We start from the raw sequence: 22,995 nt of genomic DNA on the forward strand, positions 1-22,995 counted from the left end.
CATGCATAAGACAGTTGCCAATTTCCCATCACAAACTTAAATAACTTAGTAACTGATATATTGATCAAATCCACAAGATTGTTGCTATCTGTCCATCACCCTCAAATCTTAGATAAAAGCAGTATTTCAGGATTGAGGTGTATGAACTGTACAAGAAAAACAAACTTACAAAAGAAAGTAAAGAACAAACCGGATGGGGCATTTTTTATTTTTTTTTTCAAAAAAGTAACAGTTATATTGTGCTGAAACTTAGGGTGGGTTCACAAAAATGAGGACCCATTTTGTCCGCTGATTTCCAGGCTACGATTCCTTTACTACTATACTAGCCCACACTATAGCATTAGAGGAGCCTCCAATGATCAAAAGGTTGCTCGTGGAGTTAACGTACCCAAAGGACAGCTCTCACTTCCACCTCATTTTTTAAATGGAACTCACTTCCACCTCATTCAAATCACATTCCCCTGCCGGGCCCGAGAAAGTGAATAAAGCGTCCCCATTATGATCGCAAAAATATACCTCTGATTCCTGCCCTACGAGGGTTACCTTTGGAGCTACCGTCAAAATTAAACTTCACCAGGAGGTGGGGGTGGAGTTGAGGGGCTGCTACCCTCGAGCCATAGTTCTCTTCAAAGGTTTTTCTCTAATAATCTCTGTCCAATTTTTAAGGAAATCCCCCATGCTGTAGGCGGCGAAATTCTTATCATTCCTTCCCTAGTGAATGAGGTCTATTTTTATTTCTAACTGCTCAAACCTCCGTTTCTTTTCCTTAAATATGCAGTTGTTTCTCTCCTTCCATACGTGGTAAATCGAAGCATATGGCACTAATCTCCATATGATTTGTCCAACTTTGCCAAAATGTCTGCCAACCCATTAAAGAATGACCTGCTTGATCAATATTTGAAGGACCTATGACATTCCAAAGCTTTTGCATATAGCCTTCCAAATTCGGTTTGCAAAAAAGCAATGTACTATTAGATGGTTCAAGGACTCTTCATTCTTGCATAGAAAGCACCTGCTAGAAGGATGGACTTTTCATTTCCTTAAATGGTAACAAGTGTTGATTCTTCTTTTTGCCACCATCCAAGCAAATGTTGTTACCCTGAGGGGAGTGATAGTCTTACAAAGCTTGGAGAAGTGAGTGTCGCCTCTCCACGTCGACCAACCTGTGAAAAAAAGAAGAGTGGATGGGAAACAAGCCTTGCAGATAGGGGACCATACTCTATGATTGAGCATTCTAGACAAACAATAGGAGGAAGCGAGGAGGCCAAGAACGGAGGAAAAATTTTCTATGTCACTATCATTTAGGTTTATTCTAAGCTTAATGAATCAATCATGACCCCTATCCCCCCTCCTCTCTGAGTAATCACACACTCTTGCCCCTCTATCAGTCACTAGAAGAACTAGGTGGTACAATCGGGACTCCCCTAACCATATATCTACCCATAATCTTGCCCCTCCCCTTCTCCCTCCACGCACACGCTCACACACACACGCACACACGGAAAAATAAAAAATAAAAAAACAAACAAACAATCTAACCAATGCATCCACCCCAACATTTACCTACAGAAGGGTCCTACACTCCCAATCCTCCCAACTCCTACCATACTTTTCGGTCCCCAATAATTATATATCATAGAACTTCTTTCTCCTATCCATATCTCTAAAGTCACTTCCCTAGGAATGCTTTGTTTCTCATTCTTAGGTTGCTGATTCCTATCCGACCGTACTTCTTCAATTGGCAAACCTTCATCCAGTTCATGGGGTGCCTCAACTTTTGGGTGTCTTCTCCACCCTCCGACAACAAGTGTCTTTGTAGCTTCTCAATTTCTTTTGCCACCTTCACTGGCAAAATGAATGAGGTGACGAGAATCCATTTTCCTAGATATCTAACTGTACACAACAATATTTGGGGATATGGTGATGGGAATCACAATCTTAAGGGGTCATGAGAAAATCGCGTATTGGCATCCACAAAGGTCTCTGCATGAAATGGTTGAAGGTCATCTAATCCCTCCCCAAAACCAACACTTTTTACAGGGATCCCCAAGCTCGTCTAGCACACTCATCTGCAAGTAGAATCAGAGACTCTTTTGAACATGAAAAGAAAATGCATCAACAGGTTCCAGGCCTAACACACAGCCACCTCGGGCAGAGCCTACGATGTGAAAGCCGGTACCTGATGCTCTCATTTGGCATAATGGAGAGAGAGAGAGAGAGAGAGAGAGAGAGAGAGAGAGAGAGAGAGAGAGAGAGAGAGAGAGAGAGAGAGAGTGAAGAGAGATATTCTAAGGAAATGGAAGACGATAGTGTCCAAAAGAACGGGGAAAAGAGAAGCTGTTCCAAGATGAAATCCGCCACGTACAGGTTGGTTAAAATTAAACATTGACTGCAGCGCAAAGGGAGATCTAGGGCAAGTAGGCACTAGCATCTTACGAGACTCAAATGGAAGGCAGTTGATGACTTTTTCAGGGCCTATAGGTAGGTCTGATGCAAACGAAGCTGATGCTAGAGCTTTACTTTGGGGCTAAAATGGTGCATAAAGGAGGGGAGAGGTCCCCTGATCATTGAGGGTGATTCGTCAAATGTCCTGGCGTGGGCATCAAATAAAGCAAATGGGCCTTGGAAGCTAGCAGGGATCATCCCCGAAATTAGAGACCTAACACGGCCAATTAATCCCAAATTTCAGCATTTGTTGCGATCAGCAAACAATATGGCAGATAAATTACCTAAGGAGGGAGTGGAAAGGGGGGAAGTGGATATTGTGGAGTTTACCCTATAGGGGGAGCGAATGTAGAATTCAGGATTGATATATATGACTCGTTTTTCTGTTTCTCCTTGCCCCATGTTTCTGCTGTATTTCCCCCTTTTTTTGGTAATCTGGGATCGAACCTGCGACCTCATGGTTGAGAAACAAAGCCTCAACCATTGAGCTACAGGCCCAACCCTATGGATTTCCCTTTATGTTTGAATAAAAGGTTACCTTTGAAAAAAAAAAACCATTGATTCCAGCCACCTGTTGTATAATTCTCAGACCAGAATTTAACCATAAATTTCTTAGCAAAAGGGTTACAGATGCAATCCTGTTATGAGGCCAAGATAACACATCAAGCTGGAAATCACCATGTTTGTGCAGAAAATCAACTACGGACAAAATCCGGAAAGACGAAAATCAGATTTCTGATTTTATATACATATAAACCAAAAATTATAGTAACACAGTATGTGTGCATATTAAATATTAAAACGAGAAGATCATACAAAGATATGAAAGGAATCAGCTGCTTGATGCAAGTAGCCCACCAAAACACCAAGGAAACAAATTATCACAAAATCAGCCCCTTATAAAAAAATTGTTGGCTAAAACTGTGTTTCTTTGGGATATTCCTGGATATATGATCATCCTTCAGAAACTAATTCCTCAAACTCTCATTGAAATGTTTTAAAATAAGATTTATAGGACTCACATATATGAAATCCTGCTACTTTAGTATAAAGAGAAGTTAGCAACATAAGAGAAACCCTCAATGAGTCAAAATAGAATGCCACTGTGTAGCAAGAGTTAAAGCCTACGAAAGGATGTTCAAAAGCGTGGACAAGTTGTGGCTGTGTCCTAACATTGTTGAATCTGTTAATGTCAAATCAAAATTCGATGTATCGCCCGTCAAAAAAGTACATACACCACCAAGGTACGTCAAATCCCCATTTTCCATAGTACCTCCCCATTTTCCAACGAATAGGCCATGATGTAGCATCTCTCACTTGGTAGCATTAGTCCAGTGAATTTGTTTTGTTTTTCATTTAATTCCCTACAGGATATTTGTTTTGTTTGGTCTTTGTCACATGCAAAATCTGCATAATATTAAATTTTAACCTTGAACTTCAAGCTTTTCTCCTTGAAAACATAATTTGAGGTGCTTAGTTCCTAGCGTATTTCATTATTCTTTTCACTGTTTCCTAGTGATTACTTTGCTATCTACTTATTAGGCTCACCAGGTACGTCAAATCCATAGTTACCAGGCTGGGAAACGAATTCAGGAAACGAAACGTGAAACGCTTGAAAAAATATTAGGGGAAACGAGAAACGAGAAAACAATAGAAAATCGTACGAGAAACGTCTTAGGAAACACATTAGAAACGTTTGAGAAACGATAGAAAAAACACACATGAATCACAATGAAAACACGAAATATGTGGTTTTGTAGATTTAAATTTTTTTAATTTCAAATTTCTATTTGAATCTTTCTTATTTTTATTTTTCTTATAATATATGCTATTGTTTTCTCTTTTAATATCTATTCCACGATTTTTGATGTGTTTTTTCCAAAATGATTTTCGTAAGTTCCACATATGTTTCCTACACGTTTCACATGCGTTTTCTACGAGTGTTGCATACTTTTATCGTTCGTTTCACACATGATTTACATAAGTTTCTCATATGCTCCTATGCATTTCGGAAACATTTCTCCAGTTTTTTAATCATATTTCGGAAACGTTTCCGAAATGTGTTTCCCACGTTTTAGGGGAAACGAGTTTTCCACCCACGAGAAACGCGTTTTAGGGGAAACGGGTTTCCCACCCACCCAAGGAGTTTCCAGCAACTATGGTCAAATCTAGCCTACTTTATAACATCGCATACATGAAGCTGACAATTGCTTAAACATACGAAACATTGAGTCTTTCCTGTCTTTTTCACAGACATTGACTCTTAGATAATTTCATGTATACCATTAGAGGTATTTGTGTGGGATTACAATTCTACATCTCAAGACGTTTTTGAGTACGGGATTGAAGTACATTTTTTTAGGCTTAAGCACAATGTAGCATTTTATTTCTCATTTCAGCGACATCATTCTGTTGCAGTGTAAAAGGTATGGTGGATTGTCACTAAATTCTATTTTACTAAAAATATTTGTTAAAATCTCTGGAATTATAATCCCCACCCTATCAATTCTGAGTACCATAAGCTTTCTATATAACTGATTTTCTACATCATTCTTGTAGATTTTAAATATTACTAAGGCCTTAGATTTCTTACTTCCAGCTCATTTCTGTTAAATGATCATGACAGGCTTGATCCATGAAGCCTAATTTGGGTGTTCTGCTTAAGAAAAGCCATTTATATGTTTGTCTAATGATACCCCGTGACCATGCTTTGATAATGGGGGCGATGCTTGCAAGCTCACCTTGTTTTACATTCTTTAATAAGACATAAAAAATGCTACAAGAAGGTTGTGTCATTATCAATTTTTTTCCTTCTATTTTACATAACTACATAAATCAATTGAGGCAGAACTAAAACCTGACAACAATTAGACTGGAGTCCCTGACCTCTCCATCCATTACAGGTGAATTTTCTAACTATTTAGTATTTACCACTACCAAAGTCGTCACCCAAATGACAAAAAATATTAATGAGAATCCTCATCATACCTCACGAAAAATTCCCATCCCCGCCCCTCACGCTACTGGTAAACACACTTAATGGGTTTGTTTATTGAAAAATTCCACTAAAATACATTTGAGAAATATATTAGGGAAAATTTAGGAATACCAAACGTAATTTGTTCTATGATAAGTGTGGCTACGCAAATTAAAAGCAGCAAACCCAAAATTAATAACGAAAAATTCAATTTTGTACAAGGATTACGGGGCAAGAGGAATCCCCATCCCCGCTTAAATTGGGGAATCCCCGCCCCGTCTTGGCGGGTTTAATTGCCAGCCCTACTTCGGCTTTATCTCTCTCATCCTTGTTTCCTTTTTTAATTCCAAGCTCCAGGGTCACCTTTAGCGAAACAAAACTCATTCCAAAAAAAAAAAAAAATTTGTAGAACTATTTTTTGAATTTTGTATATGTATGAAAAATGGTACAGGAAAATATATGGGAAATGATAAATTCGCCCCTTTTCTTTACATTGGACAGCCAGCTGCAGTGTACGTGGCAATCAGGTCTATTGAATCATTCCCCATGTGAAGTACATCAGCCTCTCTTCAGTCCTAGATACACTGCAGCGGGCTGTCCCAAGTAAAAAAAAACAGGGTGAATATATCACTTCCCAAATATGAAGGTGTGGAAATACTAATGCAAGTTTCACTAATCTTGAAGGGACATTGGTTGCTTATATTTCCTTATAGTGGAAAATAAAAAGGAGGAATGTTAAATCCACCGTTTTCAACTCCGGTCGGGTCGGGTTGAGAGAAAAAGTAAGATACTGTGCTTTTGTAGAGATACCTCCCATGTCACAAATAAGATGTGCAGGGTAAAATTGTCTTTTACCCCTCCCTATAAGTTGTACAACATGTGTGTTTAGAAGTTCGATTCAAAAGTATGTCTAAACCATAGTTTGGTCAAATTTCTGACTGCATTCCGTACTTTCCTAATTAAAATCCAACCACATTGGACGATTCTAACCCATTTTAGTTATTACAACAATTAAATCTAAAACTCACGGTAAATAACAGGATCAATCCTAGCGGTCAATTTTTCAACTCACATGAGATTTTGTAAGGCGTCATAAGGTGACTTTGTAAGGCCTCATAAGGTGACTCCGTGCGAACAGCTTGCTGGAAGTGCAAGGGACATTGTGGCACTGTTGGGATTAAGGGCAACATGCCACAAGAAAATTTGAATTTTTAATTTTGGGCTGAAGAGTATTTCGATAATTTTCTTGATGTAATAGCATTGATAATATAAGCCAAATATTAGGTTGACAGGTGATGGTGAGGTTTTTCTTAGGGCTGCAACTCGGGTCGGGCGGGTCGGGTTTTGGAGAACCCAACCCTACCCTACCCGAGAAATATCTCGGGTCGGGTCGGGTCGGGTTTTTTTTCGGATAACCCACGATTCCCAAACCCGGCCCTACCCATGATAAATCTCGGGTCGGGTCTGGTTTTTTCACGTTGACGCAATTTTTTAAGGAAAATTCTTGTTTGGCAAGGCAACTCAACTCATAGAAGTAGAAATTACACTCACAGTACACTTGAATTAAACAATGATGTAATTACACTCACATTACACTTGAATCAAACAATGCTGTAATCAAACAATGTTGTAATCGCAATCAAACAATGCTGAATCAAACACTTTAATCAACTCAACTCATAGAAGCAGAAATTACACTCACATACAATAACAGTGGGTGCGCGGGTTTTCACTTTTAACTAACAATAGAAAAAAATGTACATCTATAACTTATGAAACTCGGGTCGGGTCGGGCCCGAGATTCATGCGGGCTTTTGAATGCTCAACCCGGCTCGACCCGAAACCCATGAAACCTGAACCCAACCCAGGTTATTTTCGGGTCGGGTAAAACCCAGCTCGAGTTGCAGCCCTAGTTTTTCTTATGGTTGTTGTTGAATTTTCTTGGTCCAGAAGAAGAATTTTGTAAAATAGGAAAACTCCTCAGGCACACTGCTGAAGTTCTTACTTTGTGTGATTACTTTTCTCACATCTTTTCTTCACCTTTTGCTTAACATCGTATTTGATCCTATTTGAGATGTTTTCTATAGTAGGGTCAACAGGAATGAGTTTAAATGTGTGTACAGTCAAGACTTTAGATATCATGGACTACCATGAGACAGCCCAACGCAATCCTGGTCCCATAACTAACAGACATCACATCTATAAGATCAAGCCCTATAAAAATCAACAGTTTAGCTTCCTCAACGTTTGGCATATCATGGACCACCATGAGGCCACCCCACACAATCCCGGTCCCATAACAAACAGGCATCACATCCGTAAAATTATGGCCTACAAAAATCAACAGTTTAGCTTCACTGCAGTTGAACCAACGTACCCGGATTACTCCACCAAAAGTGACTGCCAAGAAAGAGCCTAATTCTTCAATATTATTCCCTCCTAATTTCACAATGCCATTTCTAAAAGTAAACAATCTCACCAATATCACAGGAATTAATCCATGCAAAGCATAGAAACATGTAACTGGAATTACTGAGAACAACAGGGGGTTATTCCTCTCAAATTCTTTCTTGATACAGTAAGACAGCTTCGGGCAAAACAATTAATTTTGCTTATTCCCCTTTGCAACAGATTTATGTATGAGCATTTATACAAAGCTTAACATGTGCTAGTATAGTATATACACTCCTACAAAGGCATACCTGTATTCACTCACACTTTCGCAGAAACAGTCTATAAGTGACATATACATCACTCGCAATCCAATCGGAGGGTCTAAAGATCCGGTGAGTGCAAACAAGAGGAACCCGAGCTATGGATCTTCCCTACCATTGCGGGAACTCTTTATGATATTATACTTACAGAGGGGACATGTAGCATTGATGAACAACCACTTGTCTATGCAGGAACAGTGGAAATGATGCGCGCAAGGAAGCTCCCGCAGCTCGACTCCATCATCATAAGCTGAAAGGCAGATGCAACACTCCTACAAGTATCACAAGTTTTGGGTTCAGATGATTTGATAACTCGTACTTTTAGGGCATGTTAGGCTACCATGAATTTTTTTTTCATGACAAATTAGTGTCTCCAGCTACCATGAATTTTTTTTCATGATAAACTAGTGTCTCCAAGTGGTGCGAGAAGGGTATAGGGCAGATTGAGCGGCAAAAAATCAGGAAACTAGTGTTCCAAGCATGATTTTAAATTTTGACCGAAACCCAGAATTTTGGTTCGACCGACACCGAAATCACAAATACGGAAATACCCAAAACAGGACCTTATTTCAGTCGAAATTTCGTTTTTTCAAAAATTTAGTCCAAAATTTTAGGAAATTCGACCAAAAATCTTGATTTTTTATTAATTTCCCAAAATTTCAGTAATTTCGGCTGAAATTTTGTATTAAGTAAAATATTATTTTAAAATTTTTGACAGATTTTGGGCCGAAATTTCGAAATTTCAGCCAAAATTTCGGTGAGGTCCGAAACCGGTACCGAAACCGAAATTTAAAACCATGGTTCCAAGTGGTGAGGTGGCTAAAAATTAGGAAACAAAAAAACTCACCTTGATCTTTAGCCACTTCTCACCCTCATCTCAATCGTGCTCTCTCAAATCTCTATCCTTCTCCCACCTGCACTACCCCTCTCTCACCACTTGGAGACTAATTTATCATGGCAAAAAAAAAATTCCTGGCTGCCAAACAAGCACTTGCTTTCACCTTTGTTCTTGTTGGATTTGCCGTAATAAGTATCACATGTAGGATTTGCCGTAACAAGTATAGCATTGCTCAAAGCAGGGATGAAAAGCAATATGGGCTCTCATTACTACGTTAGAAGTTTTGAAGTGCTAAAATAAGACATTTACGAATTTAAAGGTGACGATAACTTACAGCATCCTCTGCAGAAAGAACACGTTCAATGGGTGTTTCAGTATTGCATTCGGTGATTATTCCTCCAAAGGGTCCAGCTTTCTCGCCATTAAGTTTCTCAAAATCTCCAATCTTTCGGAATTTATATTTTGCAAGCTGACGAATGTCATCATCGGACGCTCCTTCCTGCGTACAGAAAGAAGGTTTATGCAAATGCAAAGCTTTTGATAATTTGATTACATTTGTACAAGACTGTAGAGGTATATGTAATCCATCCCTGATTATTGAAGCTAACAAGAATAGCAATGGAAAAATTTAGTTGCCAGGAAACACCGTTCGCCATCACATAGAAATATGTTTCCTAGTTAAAATAAACCAGATACAGATTCATAAAACCATTTACATGAAATGAGGAAATGACTGAAACTAAGGGATATTATTTTATTTAACAAGTTTCTTTTTAAGTTGCCATTAAGTAGCTTTACTTGAGCGTAGTTTCAGCATTTACAATTAAGGAATTTTAGAAGATTCAAATTTGTAAAATTCAAGGAAAGTGAGAAACCTAATAGACTTTTCATTTTTCTATATTGTGACTTGTAAGAAGCCTCCCTCTCGTTACTTTTTTTTATTTAACAAGTTTCTTTTTAAGGCGCCATTAAGTAGCTTTACTTGGGGGTCGTTTCAGCATTTTACATTTATGCAACTTTGAGAAGATTCAAATTTGTAAAATTTATGGAAGTGAGAAACCTAATAGACTTACCTTTCAGAAAAAAAGAAAAGAAAAGAAAAACCTAATACACTTTTCATTTTTCTAAAGTGTGACTAGTGAGAACCCTCCCTCTCCTCGCTCTTGCAAGTTATGATCATGAGAAGAGAAACATTGAAATCATGTGAGAAGGGTAACCATACTCTCTTTCATTCTCTGCATGTGTTCTTTTCATTTTTTTTGCTATAAGATTGACAATTCGTTTTTCTTCTGTAGGCCCATTTCCCTCTACCCTTTTGTTTAAGCGAGTTGCATTTTCCCCATCTTTCTTTACAAAAAACAATATTATATATGGGATTTGCTAGCGTCCATCGTAAAAGGCATTTCGCAGATGGTCTGTCGCATGTCAGAGCAGCCACCTCATGAATGATGACAAAATCTGCTGAAAAGTGAGCCTCTGTGGCTGCTCTGACATGGGACATATAATATGGGAAATATATTTCCACACCCATTATCCACTAACCCCACAACTTCCCTTGTTGTTTTGTGGGAGCAATTAGCTGAGGTGGCAATATAACACCCCAGCCGGTCACCTCTCACTGCCCTCTCCTACTCCCTCAAAACGCTCAACGACCATGGAAAACCACCTACAATCTCCTTCAACTCATCTCAATGATGGCTGAGAAAAGGGTCTTGGTAGAGCGACCATTTAAAAAAAGAGGTCTTAATTGATTGAATCCGAGACTTCATTAAAGAAGATGATCAAAAGAAGTCTTTGTTGTGGGAGCAGAAGATGAAACTTCCACCATTCAAAAATAAAAAAACAAGAAGTCGATATGCAACTATAATCCAAAAGCATCTGATGTTGCCATCGAAATAGAAATGGGGGAGTATGCATGGGGAAGTAGTTCAAATTTGAGCAAGCCCTCAAAATAGGTGAGAAGACGAAGATCATGGAAGAAAAGAAGGTTGCAGTATGTGGGTCGGTGGAGTTGGAGAATTCAAGCTTAGTTTGTAGTATAATAATCTTGAGGATTTGTGGATCAGGGGTGAAGGTATTTAGGTCCAAAACTTATGCTCAGTAAAGTTCTTAGGTGCAAACAGGTTCTGTGAGAAAGGATGTGTAGTTTGGGAAGATGACACTTGTGTTTTTTCAAAAAAAATAAAATAATATATATATATATATATATATATATATATATATATATATAGAGAGAGAGAGAGAGAGAGAGAGAGAGAGAGGAAAATGAAGCTACACCACCGGCTTAAAATACAATGGGCCCACATTATTTTGGTGATCCAAAGAATTCATTTGATTGGCCCTCACATAGATAGGGTGTCCACCAAAAATCAGCTCCATAGGATCATCCCAACCCTACGATTTGTGGAGGCAAAAATGAACGTGTAAAAACCTTCACAATATATATATATATATATATATATATATATATATATATATAGAGAGAGAGAGAGAGAGAGAGAGAGAGAGAGAGAGAGAGAAAAGTGTAGCTACACATACATGTAGCTAACTTAGCTACACCGACGGCTTAAAATACAGTGGGCCCCACATTGTTTAGGTGATGCAAGCCAGTCATTTGATGGGCCCTCACATAGATAGGGTGTGACCAAAAAATCAGCTCCATAGGATCATCCTAACCCTACAATTTGTGGAGGCAAAAATGGACGTGTAAAAACCTTCACAAATCGGTCCATTTTTGCCTCCACAGTTTGAAGGGTTGGGATGATCCAATAGAGCTGATTTTTTTAGCACACCCTATCAATGTGAGGGCCTATCAAATGAATGGTTCGGATCACCCAAACAATGTGGGCCCACTGTAGTTTAAGCCGTCGGTGTAGCTAAGTTAGCTACACGTATGTGTAGCTTCACTTAACTCATATATATATATATATATATATATATATATATATATATATATATATATATAGAGCATATTGTGCTCTTTTGTATTTTTCTGCCTAAGGTTTTTTTTAGCTACAATCTCTCTTTCTGCATCGATTAGCTGATCTTTACATTCCCTTTTACAGGAACCCTAGCTTTCTACATTATTCAGGTGATCATGGAGGATTTAGATGAAATTTGGGTTTATTGTAGTATTTGTTTGATAATAGATGACGTTGAGAAGAAATGCAGGTTTCTTGCATGTTTCAGTCGACTGCTTCTGGTTTCAGTAGAAATCTATATATCCCATTGCATTTCATCAGTCCTTGATGTTTTAATGGTATTAGTCTAGGTTTTTGCAGTATAAGTAATAAGCTGCCCAAGTTTCTAGTCATAGTATTTGACCATAACCTCGACGGTTTGCAAGGATGAGAGAGAGAGAGAGAGAGAGAGAGAGAGGTTGCTGACAGAGGCAAACTTGAGATAAAGCATGCTTGAGGCCACCTGTCCCATACGGGAATTAAACTCGATAAAATAAGTATTCCTGAAATTGAAAATTCATCATAAATCCAGCGTACAATGCAAGATTTTGGAATATATAGGTCAGAGGGCTAGGATCATACTATGGAGAAGATTTCGGTGCTATCTATGTCCAGGTCCAACAAATGAATGGTTTTAGATCACCTAAATATGTGGGACCTAGTATTTTTATTTTTATTTTGCTACACTCACATGTATGCGCGTTCACCATATAAAAACTCGTGTGTGCGTGTGCGTGTGCGTGAAATTCATTATGAACGAGTATCCTCTTGATTAAGGAAAATGTCCATTGTACCGCATGAACCCACTTCCACTGTACACTTATTTGTATTTGAAATTTGTCGACCATTACAAGTCTACCCTATTGCATCTTGTCATACCTTCATCAGATGATCCTAGACCCTTGATTGAGGGTGATAAAAAAGATGTCCTTTAAGATATTTTTAAGCCATTGATTCTTGGCATGCCATAATCTTGCAAATGGGATCTCCATTCGACATCAAAACTGGACCCATTAGTCGATCAACAAATCAACAGTACCTGTCGCCAAAAAGTGTGCCATGTGTACAGTGTGAGTCATGATTAATTCTTTTTTGAAAGATCAAGTCATGACTACTCTCTCTCTCTCTCTCTCTCTCTCTCTCTCTCTCTACACACACACATATTGTATATATTATGTATGTTCATTTCCAAGTGAAACAAAATGTTTGTTCATTATGACCTTTTTGAACCACACAATTTTTCAATATTACCAAATGTCGATTGTCGCAAAAATGTAAATTTCAAAGAAAATTAAGATAATATAAAAAGCAGCAAGCAATCATCAAGGTGAGATACAAATACCTGATCTGCCACAGCATATAAAATTGCAATAATACAGGGCAGACAGCAGCAAACGGCAATACCAATGACACATGCCAGGGCAACACAGAATACAACAAAGATCACATCAAATGCCAGAAAAATTATACACAGCCTGCAATACAATATCATGCAAGTAATAAGTCAAGAAATTAAAAATAAAATAAAATAAAAGATGCAAAAAAGATCTGAAAATAACAGGAGAAGGCTGCACAAACCAATAAAGCTGAGGCGCATCATGGGCCAAAGTTTGGCCTCCGGCAGATACCCAATAAAATCCAATGATCCACCATACAAACGAAACCATTGTATTTGCAGACTCAAGATGCTTCGCAACACTGACACAAAGAGAGAAGAACAAAGGTAAAAAGATAGAAATGGTTTTGATGCCCCAGATATCATAAGATATTACCAAGTATAGAAGACTATAATAGCTATTTAAGTAATATCAATGATAAGGTGCAGATAACTTGAGAACAAAAACACAGTGAGTTCAATTCACAAGGAAAATGATTTGTTATTTGTTATTTAGTAGATAAGTCACATACATGAGCAAATAAATTCAATGCATGAGTGTTTGCAGAAAATTGAAGATTTGAGCCAGTCATAGTATTGTTTTAACTTCAAGCACTCAGCACATTTATAGGTCTTTCTAGATTCAGAAATTGCATAAATCATGCATAAATGAACGTATTTGTTTCATTTCTATCTGTAAGTTCATACACACACAAAAAAAAACTATTTCCCTCTAGTTATAGACAATGTGTCGAAGAAAATAATGATGGAAATAACTAGGGACAAATCAGAACATAAAGGATCCTTCACCATAGACGTGGACCATTTTGAACAATGCTTGGAATAGCCCCACAATGGTGGTTACTTGTGGAATAAAGTTGTTAGAGATGAAAGAGGAAGAATAATAATGATGTATTGAAGGGTTTACAATATAACACAAACACGACCCTCCCTCACTATGAGCAAACAATCATCATTAAGAATTTAGAGCTTACATGTTAGGAGATCTGCTAATGGTGAAGCTGATAATTTAGCTAGATCGGGTGTTAGTAGAGTAGGCTTGGAGTGGTTTGATTTCTTACCGCCATGATTTAGTTGTTCTTTTGTAAATTTTCCCCTTTGTAATCTTTGAGGACCATCTCGGTTCTTTATTTAATATATCTTGCTACCATTTCAAAAAAAGAGAGAATTTAGAGCTTACATTTATGAGTTCACTAACCAAGCGATCATTATCAAGATATAATCGTATTGATCAACTTTGGATTCCACCTACCATTGAAAAAAAAAACTTTGGATTTCCACCTAGCATACATGTGTGATCAAGACCATTGATTTGGTGGATCCTCCCCTAAAGTGACCTACATGATCCCAGTCACAGTTTACATGCAAGCCCCAGTGTTAAGGTATATATAATAGCTATAGAGAAATTTAAATGTATACTGAGGTATTGCATAATCAAAAGAAATTCCACATGTTTATGGTTTTACATTACCTTGGGGGGCCACCTAAGTTCTCTGATTATATAGCGCACGCACACATACATCCCCTTAATTTTACTACTTGCTGTGTGAGGCATTTAATATCTAAAGAAAATTTACATTTATAAGGTTATAGATATAACAGTTTTTGTTATATAAAGTATTGAGAGAGAGAGAGAGAGAGAGAGAGAGAGAGAGAGAGAGAGAGATGTTCATTTGTAAGGTTTAAAATAACCTAGGGTTTGTGGGGATGACAGCCCAACCTTAAAACCCTAAAAGGAGAAAAAATCCTAGAATCGATCCACCAAGTCAAAACCCTAAAGCCCATCTTGTCTGTCACTCACTGCTGTGGGGAATTTAAAAGAAAAAACCCTAAAATGATTCATATTAGGGATAAATTGCAAATAATGAAGAAGAAGATAAAGGAATGGAAGAAGAAAACTTTGGATCCCTACAAGCAAGGAAATCAAATAATTAAGGAAATCAGAAGCCATTGGCAAGGACTAGGAAGAGGGAAGGGGAGAAGCAGAGGGTGACGCTCAAAGAGATAGGGTGTGTCAAGTAGGGGTGCAACTTGGGTCGGGTCGGGTTGAGCTTTTGCTAAAATATGAATTGGAATCAACCTGAATCGGACCTGATTTCAAGGTAAAAGCTCAACCTGAATTCCCCAAAATCAACCTGAGTTGCACCCCTAGTGTCAAGAGGATGAGATGGTACAAATATGGAAGGAGATAAAATCTTATTCAGGGCTCCTCTTAGGAGCACGAAGACCAACTAAGAGAGTGGAACCCAATAGTAGATGGAGTTGAGAAAAGATTAGACATATGGAAGTTTTTAGAGATACAATATGCATCATTCTAACCTATTCAGGACCCATCAGTCGTATACTCAAGAGAAGAAGAAACTAGAGCACTACTAACAACTAAGAGAGTGGAACCCAATAGTAGATAGAGTTGAGAAAAGATTAGACACATGGAAGTTTTTAGAGATACAATATGCATCATTCTAAGTTCTAACCTATTCAGGACCCATCAGTCGTACAGTCAAGAGAAGAAGAAACTAGAGCACTACTAACAGGTATAAAATTCTTTATATCAGAATTTGGAGGAAGATTAGTGGTTCAGGTTGATTCATCTAATGTAATATCTTGGTTAAGAGAAGATTGAGGTGGCCAGTGGAGGCAATGAAATAATTGAAAGAATGAGAGGATCCGTGGAGGATGTTGTCCTATGCCTAGGAGCGCAAATGAGCAAGCTGACAAGATAGCAAAAGTGGGGGTGGGAAAGGCGGAATTGTATTATGGGCAGATGTTGCCCCGGGATGTATCATTTTAAAATTTGTTTCTCTAACTGTTCTTATTAGTTAAAGTTACCTTTATTCAAAAACAAGTGTCTAGTATGGAGGAATAATGCGCAAAAATGTGTATTTTTGTGATGACTTCCATAAAAAACCAAGCATACTAAACTCTTGGATGTTAGGATGCTAAACATGTAGCCATTGCATCATTAGATCCGATAAGGATCTTTTAAAAATTCATTTCTCTTTCTTCTTTTTTTTTTAGTTAAAGGTACCTTTATTTAGAAAAATGTCTAACTATGGGGAGGAATGCACTAAAGTGTGTATTTTTTGTGCTGACTTCCATTAAAAAAAAGCAGGATAAACTGTTGGATGTTAGGTTTGCTAAACACGTACGCATCGCATCCTTAAGTTGATAAGGAGGAACGTGTACCCTCTATAGTATCCAGAATTGTAACCTCCGTAGCAAGAATACCATGTTTCAGACAAAGTACAGAGGTATAACCCAAGGTTGTAAATTTTAGTTTTGATTTCGATTTTGTTCGCTACGGAAACGAAAACATTTCGGTTTCGGCGGAAATTTTGGCAGGAATTATAGAATCGAAGAAACATATGCAAACAATAGAAGTTAAAGAATAAACTTCAAGAAATGATAGAATAAACACAAATTTACAATTAGAAACTATGACATGAGCAAGACAACTGCCCATAATGGTTTAAAAACATCAAACACCTAGTGACATGCACTGTTGCACATGTTTGACAATTTAGCACAATTCCAAATTTCACATGTAATTCATATAAATATTTATACATAATACGTACACCACATTTTGCATACAATTCATATACACATTTTGCATACAATTCATATAAATATAATTATGTAATACATGCTAATATAGTATACGACTATTATACTTACGATTTTGGTTTCTGACTTCTGGATTTCGATCGTTTCGGCTTTTGTTTCAGTGGGAATGGAAACAAAAATATTTCGGTCGTTTCATGTCATTTCGGTGGAAATTTAAAACCATGGTATAACCAAAGAACTCTAGTAGCCTACGAAATAGAAATCTCCATGGCCGACTTCACAGTGTGCATCTATTTCTCCAATAGATACTGGAAATCCTTAACATAACCCGTTACAGATGTTTAAATATGGATAGTGGAACATGAAGCTACTTGATCCAATAATCATAATCAAATAAGTGAAAAAATAAATTATAAAGTCAAAGCTGAAACCAAAATCCAGGAAAGAATGAGGTTTGAATTAACATAAACTTTGCCGAGTAAAACCATTTGACGAGCTTCATAGACCTAAGCAGAAACGCGATCTCTCAAAACCATCTCTAAAAGCAATATAATACCCTTCCAATCCTCCCATCTAGTTTTCATTAATTAAATAACCACCCCACAAGATTCTCCCATTCCTCGAAATATTGCAATCCAGTAAATGAAGATTATATGAAAAAAAAAGAAACGGATTTTCAACAAATAATCATATTGGCATTTTCAACAACAAGCATTAGATTACAGGTCAAAATGCGGCCAAAGCAAGTCCTAGTCGACTCGGCACAACGCAGTCGAGTAATCGGTTGATGAGGTCATAACTCCGGAGAGTCAAAGGAGTTCTGATTGACTTTGTAGGGAAAAATGCGGACTCTGACAAGAATGCGGCCAAGGTAAAATGGAGTCGACTCAGGGGAGTCTACAATGAAGCAAGGGAGTTTTCAAACTATGAGATTAGCAACATTACATATCTAAAAGTTCAAAATCCAGTAAATGAAGATTAAATTTTATAAAAATAAAAGAAAAAGAATTTTCACTAACAAGCATTAGATTACCATCATATGAACAGTTTGACATTTTCTAAAAGTTTACAATCCAGTAAATGAAGATTAAATTTTATAAAACAAAAGAAAAGAAAAAAGAATTTTCATCAAACCAACAGATTGGCATTTTCACTAACAAGCACTAGATTACCATAATTGGTCCTCTCCTCATCAAATGAACAGATTGGCATTTTCATTAACAAACATTAGATTACCAACTATACATATCTAAAAGTGACAATCCAGTAAATGAAGATTAAACTTTACAAAAATAAAAAAGAAACAGAATTTTTGTCAAACAAACAGATTGGCATTTTAACTAACAAATCTTTAAATTACCATACCTAGTCCTCTCCTCAACCTCACTCTGCTCAGCACTATACCCTTCATCTTCATCCCCCTCCCGCAGAGTACTCAACCCCGAACTCCCACCACTCCGCTCCTCCGTCAAGTTCTGATCCCGTTGCCGCCTTCTATACTCAATACAAACACAAACCATGTGCAATACACATTGAACAGCATACCCCACAATCCACAGCCTCAAGGGCATGGATGGAGATTCATCCTTACTCAAAACCAGAATAGTAATCGCCACAAAAACAAACGCCAAATTCCATATAATATCCAGAATAACTACTGGTCTGGAATAAGCCCAATCGCTCTGCCTTTCTTCCAATTGCTCTGCGGCCGTCTCTCTCACCCGCATCGACGGCTCCCTCATCATCCTCCGGCTGCTCGCCCGCCGGAGCAGCCGAGCCGCACCTCGTAAGGAAGGTCTCCGGCCAGATCGACGGCTCCAATCATCGTCTCGATTCGGAGCCGAATTTCCGAGCAATGGAGTTGAATCCACGATATCATCGGGAGGTGAATTTGAACGGGTGGTTGCTTCCATTTGAAATTCACGGAAATGAAAACCCTAACCCTAATTGAGTTTGAAATTTCTTGGATTGGATCCAAGTAGAGCCATCACAAACCCTAATTAACGAAGATTGCAAGCCCTTTGAAAGAGGAAACGAAACCCTAACCCTAATTGAGTCAAAAACCCTAATTGTCGAAGATTGCAAACTCTTAACTGAAAGTTTGAAGGAGGAATTGGATGGGAAATATGGAATTGCCCTTTTTGGATTGATAACATACGATTTTACACCAGAAAGGTAATCGTAACCGTTCGATCAAAATAAGACATTTTATCGATTTCTCAGAGGAATTTTGACTTTTGGTATTCACAGGCTTTCGTTAGGTACGACTTTCGGGGTGTTCGCCCCCTTTTCTTCCCCGATCCACCCCTATTGTGTATTTATGAAATATGACCACATTTTTGGTAGGTAAGCTGCGATTGAACCTCCTACCTCTGACCATTGACATAGAGACTGGTAGAGGCTCAATCCCTTATGACTTCAAGTAGTTCACTTGTTCAATGAACCAAAATCCAGGCTCATCATACGATTCTAACCTCTAATTTTACTTGTAATGTAGTTCTTTGCTTCATTGTTTTCTGCCTGCCCATTTAACGACCCATATTTTGCACCACGGTCCACCCATGGTTTTAAATTTCGACCGAAATCGGAAATTTCGGATTTTGGTGGAGACCGACACCGAAATGCATCAAACAAAAACGGTTATTTATTTCGGCCGAAATTTCAGTTTTTCCAAAATTTGACCCAAAAAATATGTTTTTTTAATATTTCACCGAAATTTGGACCGAAATTATCAAAATTCCGAAACCAAAATTTTAAACCTTGGGCCCACCCATAGAAGGCCTAAAAAATAACCATTGAGAAAGTGGCCCCCACTAGTATTTTTGCCCGCTCATATTTTTTCTAGGTGCATCCACGGTATGAGAACCCAATTTTATTGCACGATTGCCCAAACCAATCTATTTATTATAATATTTAAGGTAGTGAAGCGAGTCATGTGCTAGGCCCGTGGTATTTTTAAAACCGTGCAGGCTTGCCTCATATAGAAAGATTTTTGTCAGTGTATACAAATATGGAAGTTTGTTTCTTTCTCTATTTTAAGTCTGCATGTGTATTTTAAGTGAAGGTTTCAAGTGCGTGCCGATCACATGCTGCTTCTGGAAGAGGATTCAAGTCTATATTCTTTTCTCACTCTCTTTGTTACACAAAAAGACTGTGTTTGGATTGAGAGATTCAAACGATGGAATCAATCAGCATCCTATTCTGATTCCACCAATCCCAGAATTTGATTAGAAAAAAAAATGGCATCAGGGGACGGAAAAATGGGAAATGTCGGAATCTGCTTCCTGCCTTAAGAGGTGGTATTCTGATTTTGCCCCGATAGGAATGTGTTCGGTCTGAAATACTATGGCGCGGTCGATCAGTGCACCGATGGTGTGTGCGTGCGCGCGCGCGCGAGAGAGAGAGAGAGTATGGGGGTGGGGTATGAGCGGGTGTGCCAACTTCTTGGAGGCAAGAAATCGAAAACTAAATTCGAGGGTCAACAATCGAAATGTTTTTGTCTCCTGGGATTGGATTTCAGGCAATTGAGAAGAAGAGGGGAGCTAAACTTCTTCCAGATGTGACGCCAAATGTGGGGAAGTCAACACACAGAAAAAATATGAACGACATGTCGACACGCGCAGAACGTGAACAACTCGCAATTAAAATGTCGAATGCAAACGACGCCACCGATGCATACAAAATGCAAACGACTTTCAGGGCCGAGAGACTTGTTTGATCTAACTAACCAATAGAATAGGAAGAGTGTAATGCTAGTGTGAGGGATAGTTGAATTAAAGAGAAAGGCATGCCTAGGAAGATGAATTCATTTCTTCCTTAATCCGAAGAGCTACAGCTACGAAAAGTAAGAGGTACAATGCTAGAAAGATAAAAAAATAAAATGCTAAAACATTTTATTGTTTAGTTCTGGGCCCACTTCCATGGAGACAAACACCTATTTATATAGCTTTATTTGGGTAATCGCTCCTCATTACCCCACGATCTCATAGAGGGAACTCTTCTATAACTACCTACTTTAGGCTCCATTATTTGCAGGTCCTCTTTTCTTCCAAGTGGTTGTCACCCACCTTACCTCTTTGTGGTAGCTGATGCGCCACTTCTTTGACCCAATCCAACTGGGTAATCATTCAACAACTCGGTCCCACTTGACTGATTGGTCTTACGAATGGGTGTAGATATGAGCAAACTGTTTAATCATAGGCTCTGCTACTTGCATGTCTTCCTTATTTTCAGATGGTGTTTACTCATCTTTCACCGCATGCTAGCTTGGAATGTAACTTCTTTGACTCTGTCTAAACGAGTCATTATCTGGTAATTCACTCTCTTATGACCGATAATGCCCAAAAATGGATGTAAACATAATGAAATTTTATTTGAAATTCTTTAATTTAAATTTAAATTTTACATTAATTTAAATATTGGTTCTAGGGGAATTAGAATAGGAATCAGAATACGATGCCAATTCTGATTCCTAATTCCGGCAATCCAAATGCAGTATAAATGTTGCACACAAGTGTGGTAATCTAGCTTGTTGATCTTTTTGGCATGAGTGTACAAGATTCTCCCTTCATAGAAAAAAGATCTTGTCCCCTCAATATATAAGCATCAATGGTGAAAATTTTGGGGAAATGTCTAATTTGTTGAAGGACAGAATGATATTTATTGGCCATATAGACAATATGTAACCATATTGGTCATATCGGAGCGAATCAAGTCCTATGAATTTGTATGACCTCAAGAATAAGATGGTGCACAATATTTTGTTCATGTATTTGTGTTTACTTCTATTTTAGTATTTGTTTTATATTTACTTCAGCTAAAAGAAATAAGTTTTTTATATTTTAAGGTAATTTATTAGATTTAGACTATGTTGTTGAGCGTATCGCTATGTCTTTTGTTTGCTACTACTCCAAGCAAAAGCATAGAAATATTTTTTTTAAGTAATAAAATAGCAAAATAGGGAGCAATGATAGAATGAAGGGAGCCCTTGCAAAAATCAGCTCCAAGGGCGCCCCTGTTGGTTGATTTATGCAAAGTGCAGCGCCTAAGAAAGTGGAATATATACACTTAAAAAAGTGGAAAGCATGTTGACTTTGCATAAATCAACCAATATGGTCGCCCTTGGAACTGTTTTTTGCAAGGTTGCCCTTCATTCTATCATTCCTCCAAAATAGGTGTATGTAAAAAAATCAGATTTTTGGATGGAATAAAATTCAGTTTTTCTCTTATTTCCTTGTGGATTCAAGGATTTTCTTTGAGGGAAAGACATGATCTCTCTTCTTTTTTCGTAGGCGAGACAATGATCCGCTTTTTCCGCACTTTCCACCGCGCAAAAGTTGGTATCAGAGTGACTAGTTGTTGTAGTTGGCATCATTGAGAGGATGATTCGAAGATCGGATGTCATCTTTATCATTACAGACCCTGGCGAGCGTCAACATTTTCTCTCTCTAGATAGATCGCTTCTGCCTTACTTTTCTTTCTTGCAAAAAGAAATGGGTTAGTACCTAAATAAATAGAAAAGGAGGGGGGGGGGGGGGGGGGGGGGGGGTGGTGGTGGGGAGGATTGGGGTAGTTCTCCAAGGTCATTTTTTGCAAAAGACGATATATATTAAGAAGATGGGTCAAAATAGCATACCCCTGTTTTACTTAGAACACACCTTCTATCTTTAGCGACACACCATATCCTTAAAATTGATATTGTAATCCCCATTCATTCTATTTTCTCAGATTTTCTCCTTTGCATTTCGGAATCCCATCATTTTGATACATACACCAATTGGCCTTGTTTTGCACAAAATACTCCTCTCCCCCTATTTGACATCCTCATAAAAAATAAAAAAAAACAATTCTGGATTGAGCCTCTAGCTCAATGGTGAAGACATTACTCTTTGACCTAGTTGTCGATCTCCTTGTTTTTTGTTGTTTCTGTCTATATTTTTTTCCTTATTTTTCAAACCTTAACCTTTTCATTGGTCTATTATCGTTGAGGTGTTTCATTTGAGCTGCATACCTGAAATAGTAGCTCTATTCAATTGAGGTGCCACGGTTCTCTTGAGATGCTTACTCAATGAGTACCCTGCTTCAATGAGGATTGATAC

The 22,995-nt window shown here is 38.0% G+C and overlaps 1 protein-coding gene across 1 annotated transcript; it reads right to left on the reverse strand.

The window, feature by feature from the left end:
- Nucleotides 1–7,915: 7,915 nt before the first annotated feature.
- LOC143876742 (E3 ubiquitin-protein ligase At4g11680-like) lies at nucleotides 7,916–19,190 on the reverse strand. Its single transcript, XM_077378442.1, has 5 exons — nucleotides 18,263–19,190; nucleotides 13,513–13,632; nucleotides 13,277–13,409; nucleotides 9,309–9,473; nucleotides 7,916–8,408 (listed from the first exon to the last, which is right to left on the reverse strand). The coding sequence occupies exons 1-5, from the start codon at nucleotides 18,808–18,810 to the stop codon at nucleotides 8,235–8,237; spliced, it is 1,140 nt and encodes a 379-aa protein (XP_077234557.1). The 5' UTR covers nucleotides 18,811–19,190; the 3' UTR covers nucleotides 7,916–8,234.
- Between the last annotated feature and the right edge of the window lie 3,805 nt (nucleotides 19,191–22,995).

Source organism: Tasmannia lanceolata, unplaced genomic scaffold (assembly GCF_043159265.1).
Source record: "Tasmannia lanceolata isolate RefF3 unplaced genomic scaffold, GAP_Taslan_0.1 ptg000002l, whole genome shotgun sequence".
NCBI lineage: Eukaryota > Viridiplantae > Streptophyta > Magnoliopsida > Canellales > Winteraceae > Tasmannia > Tasmannia lanceolata.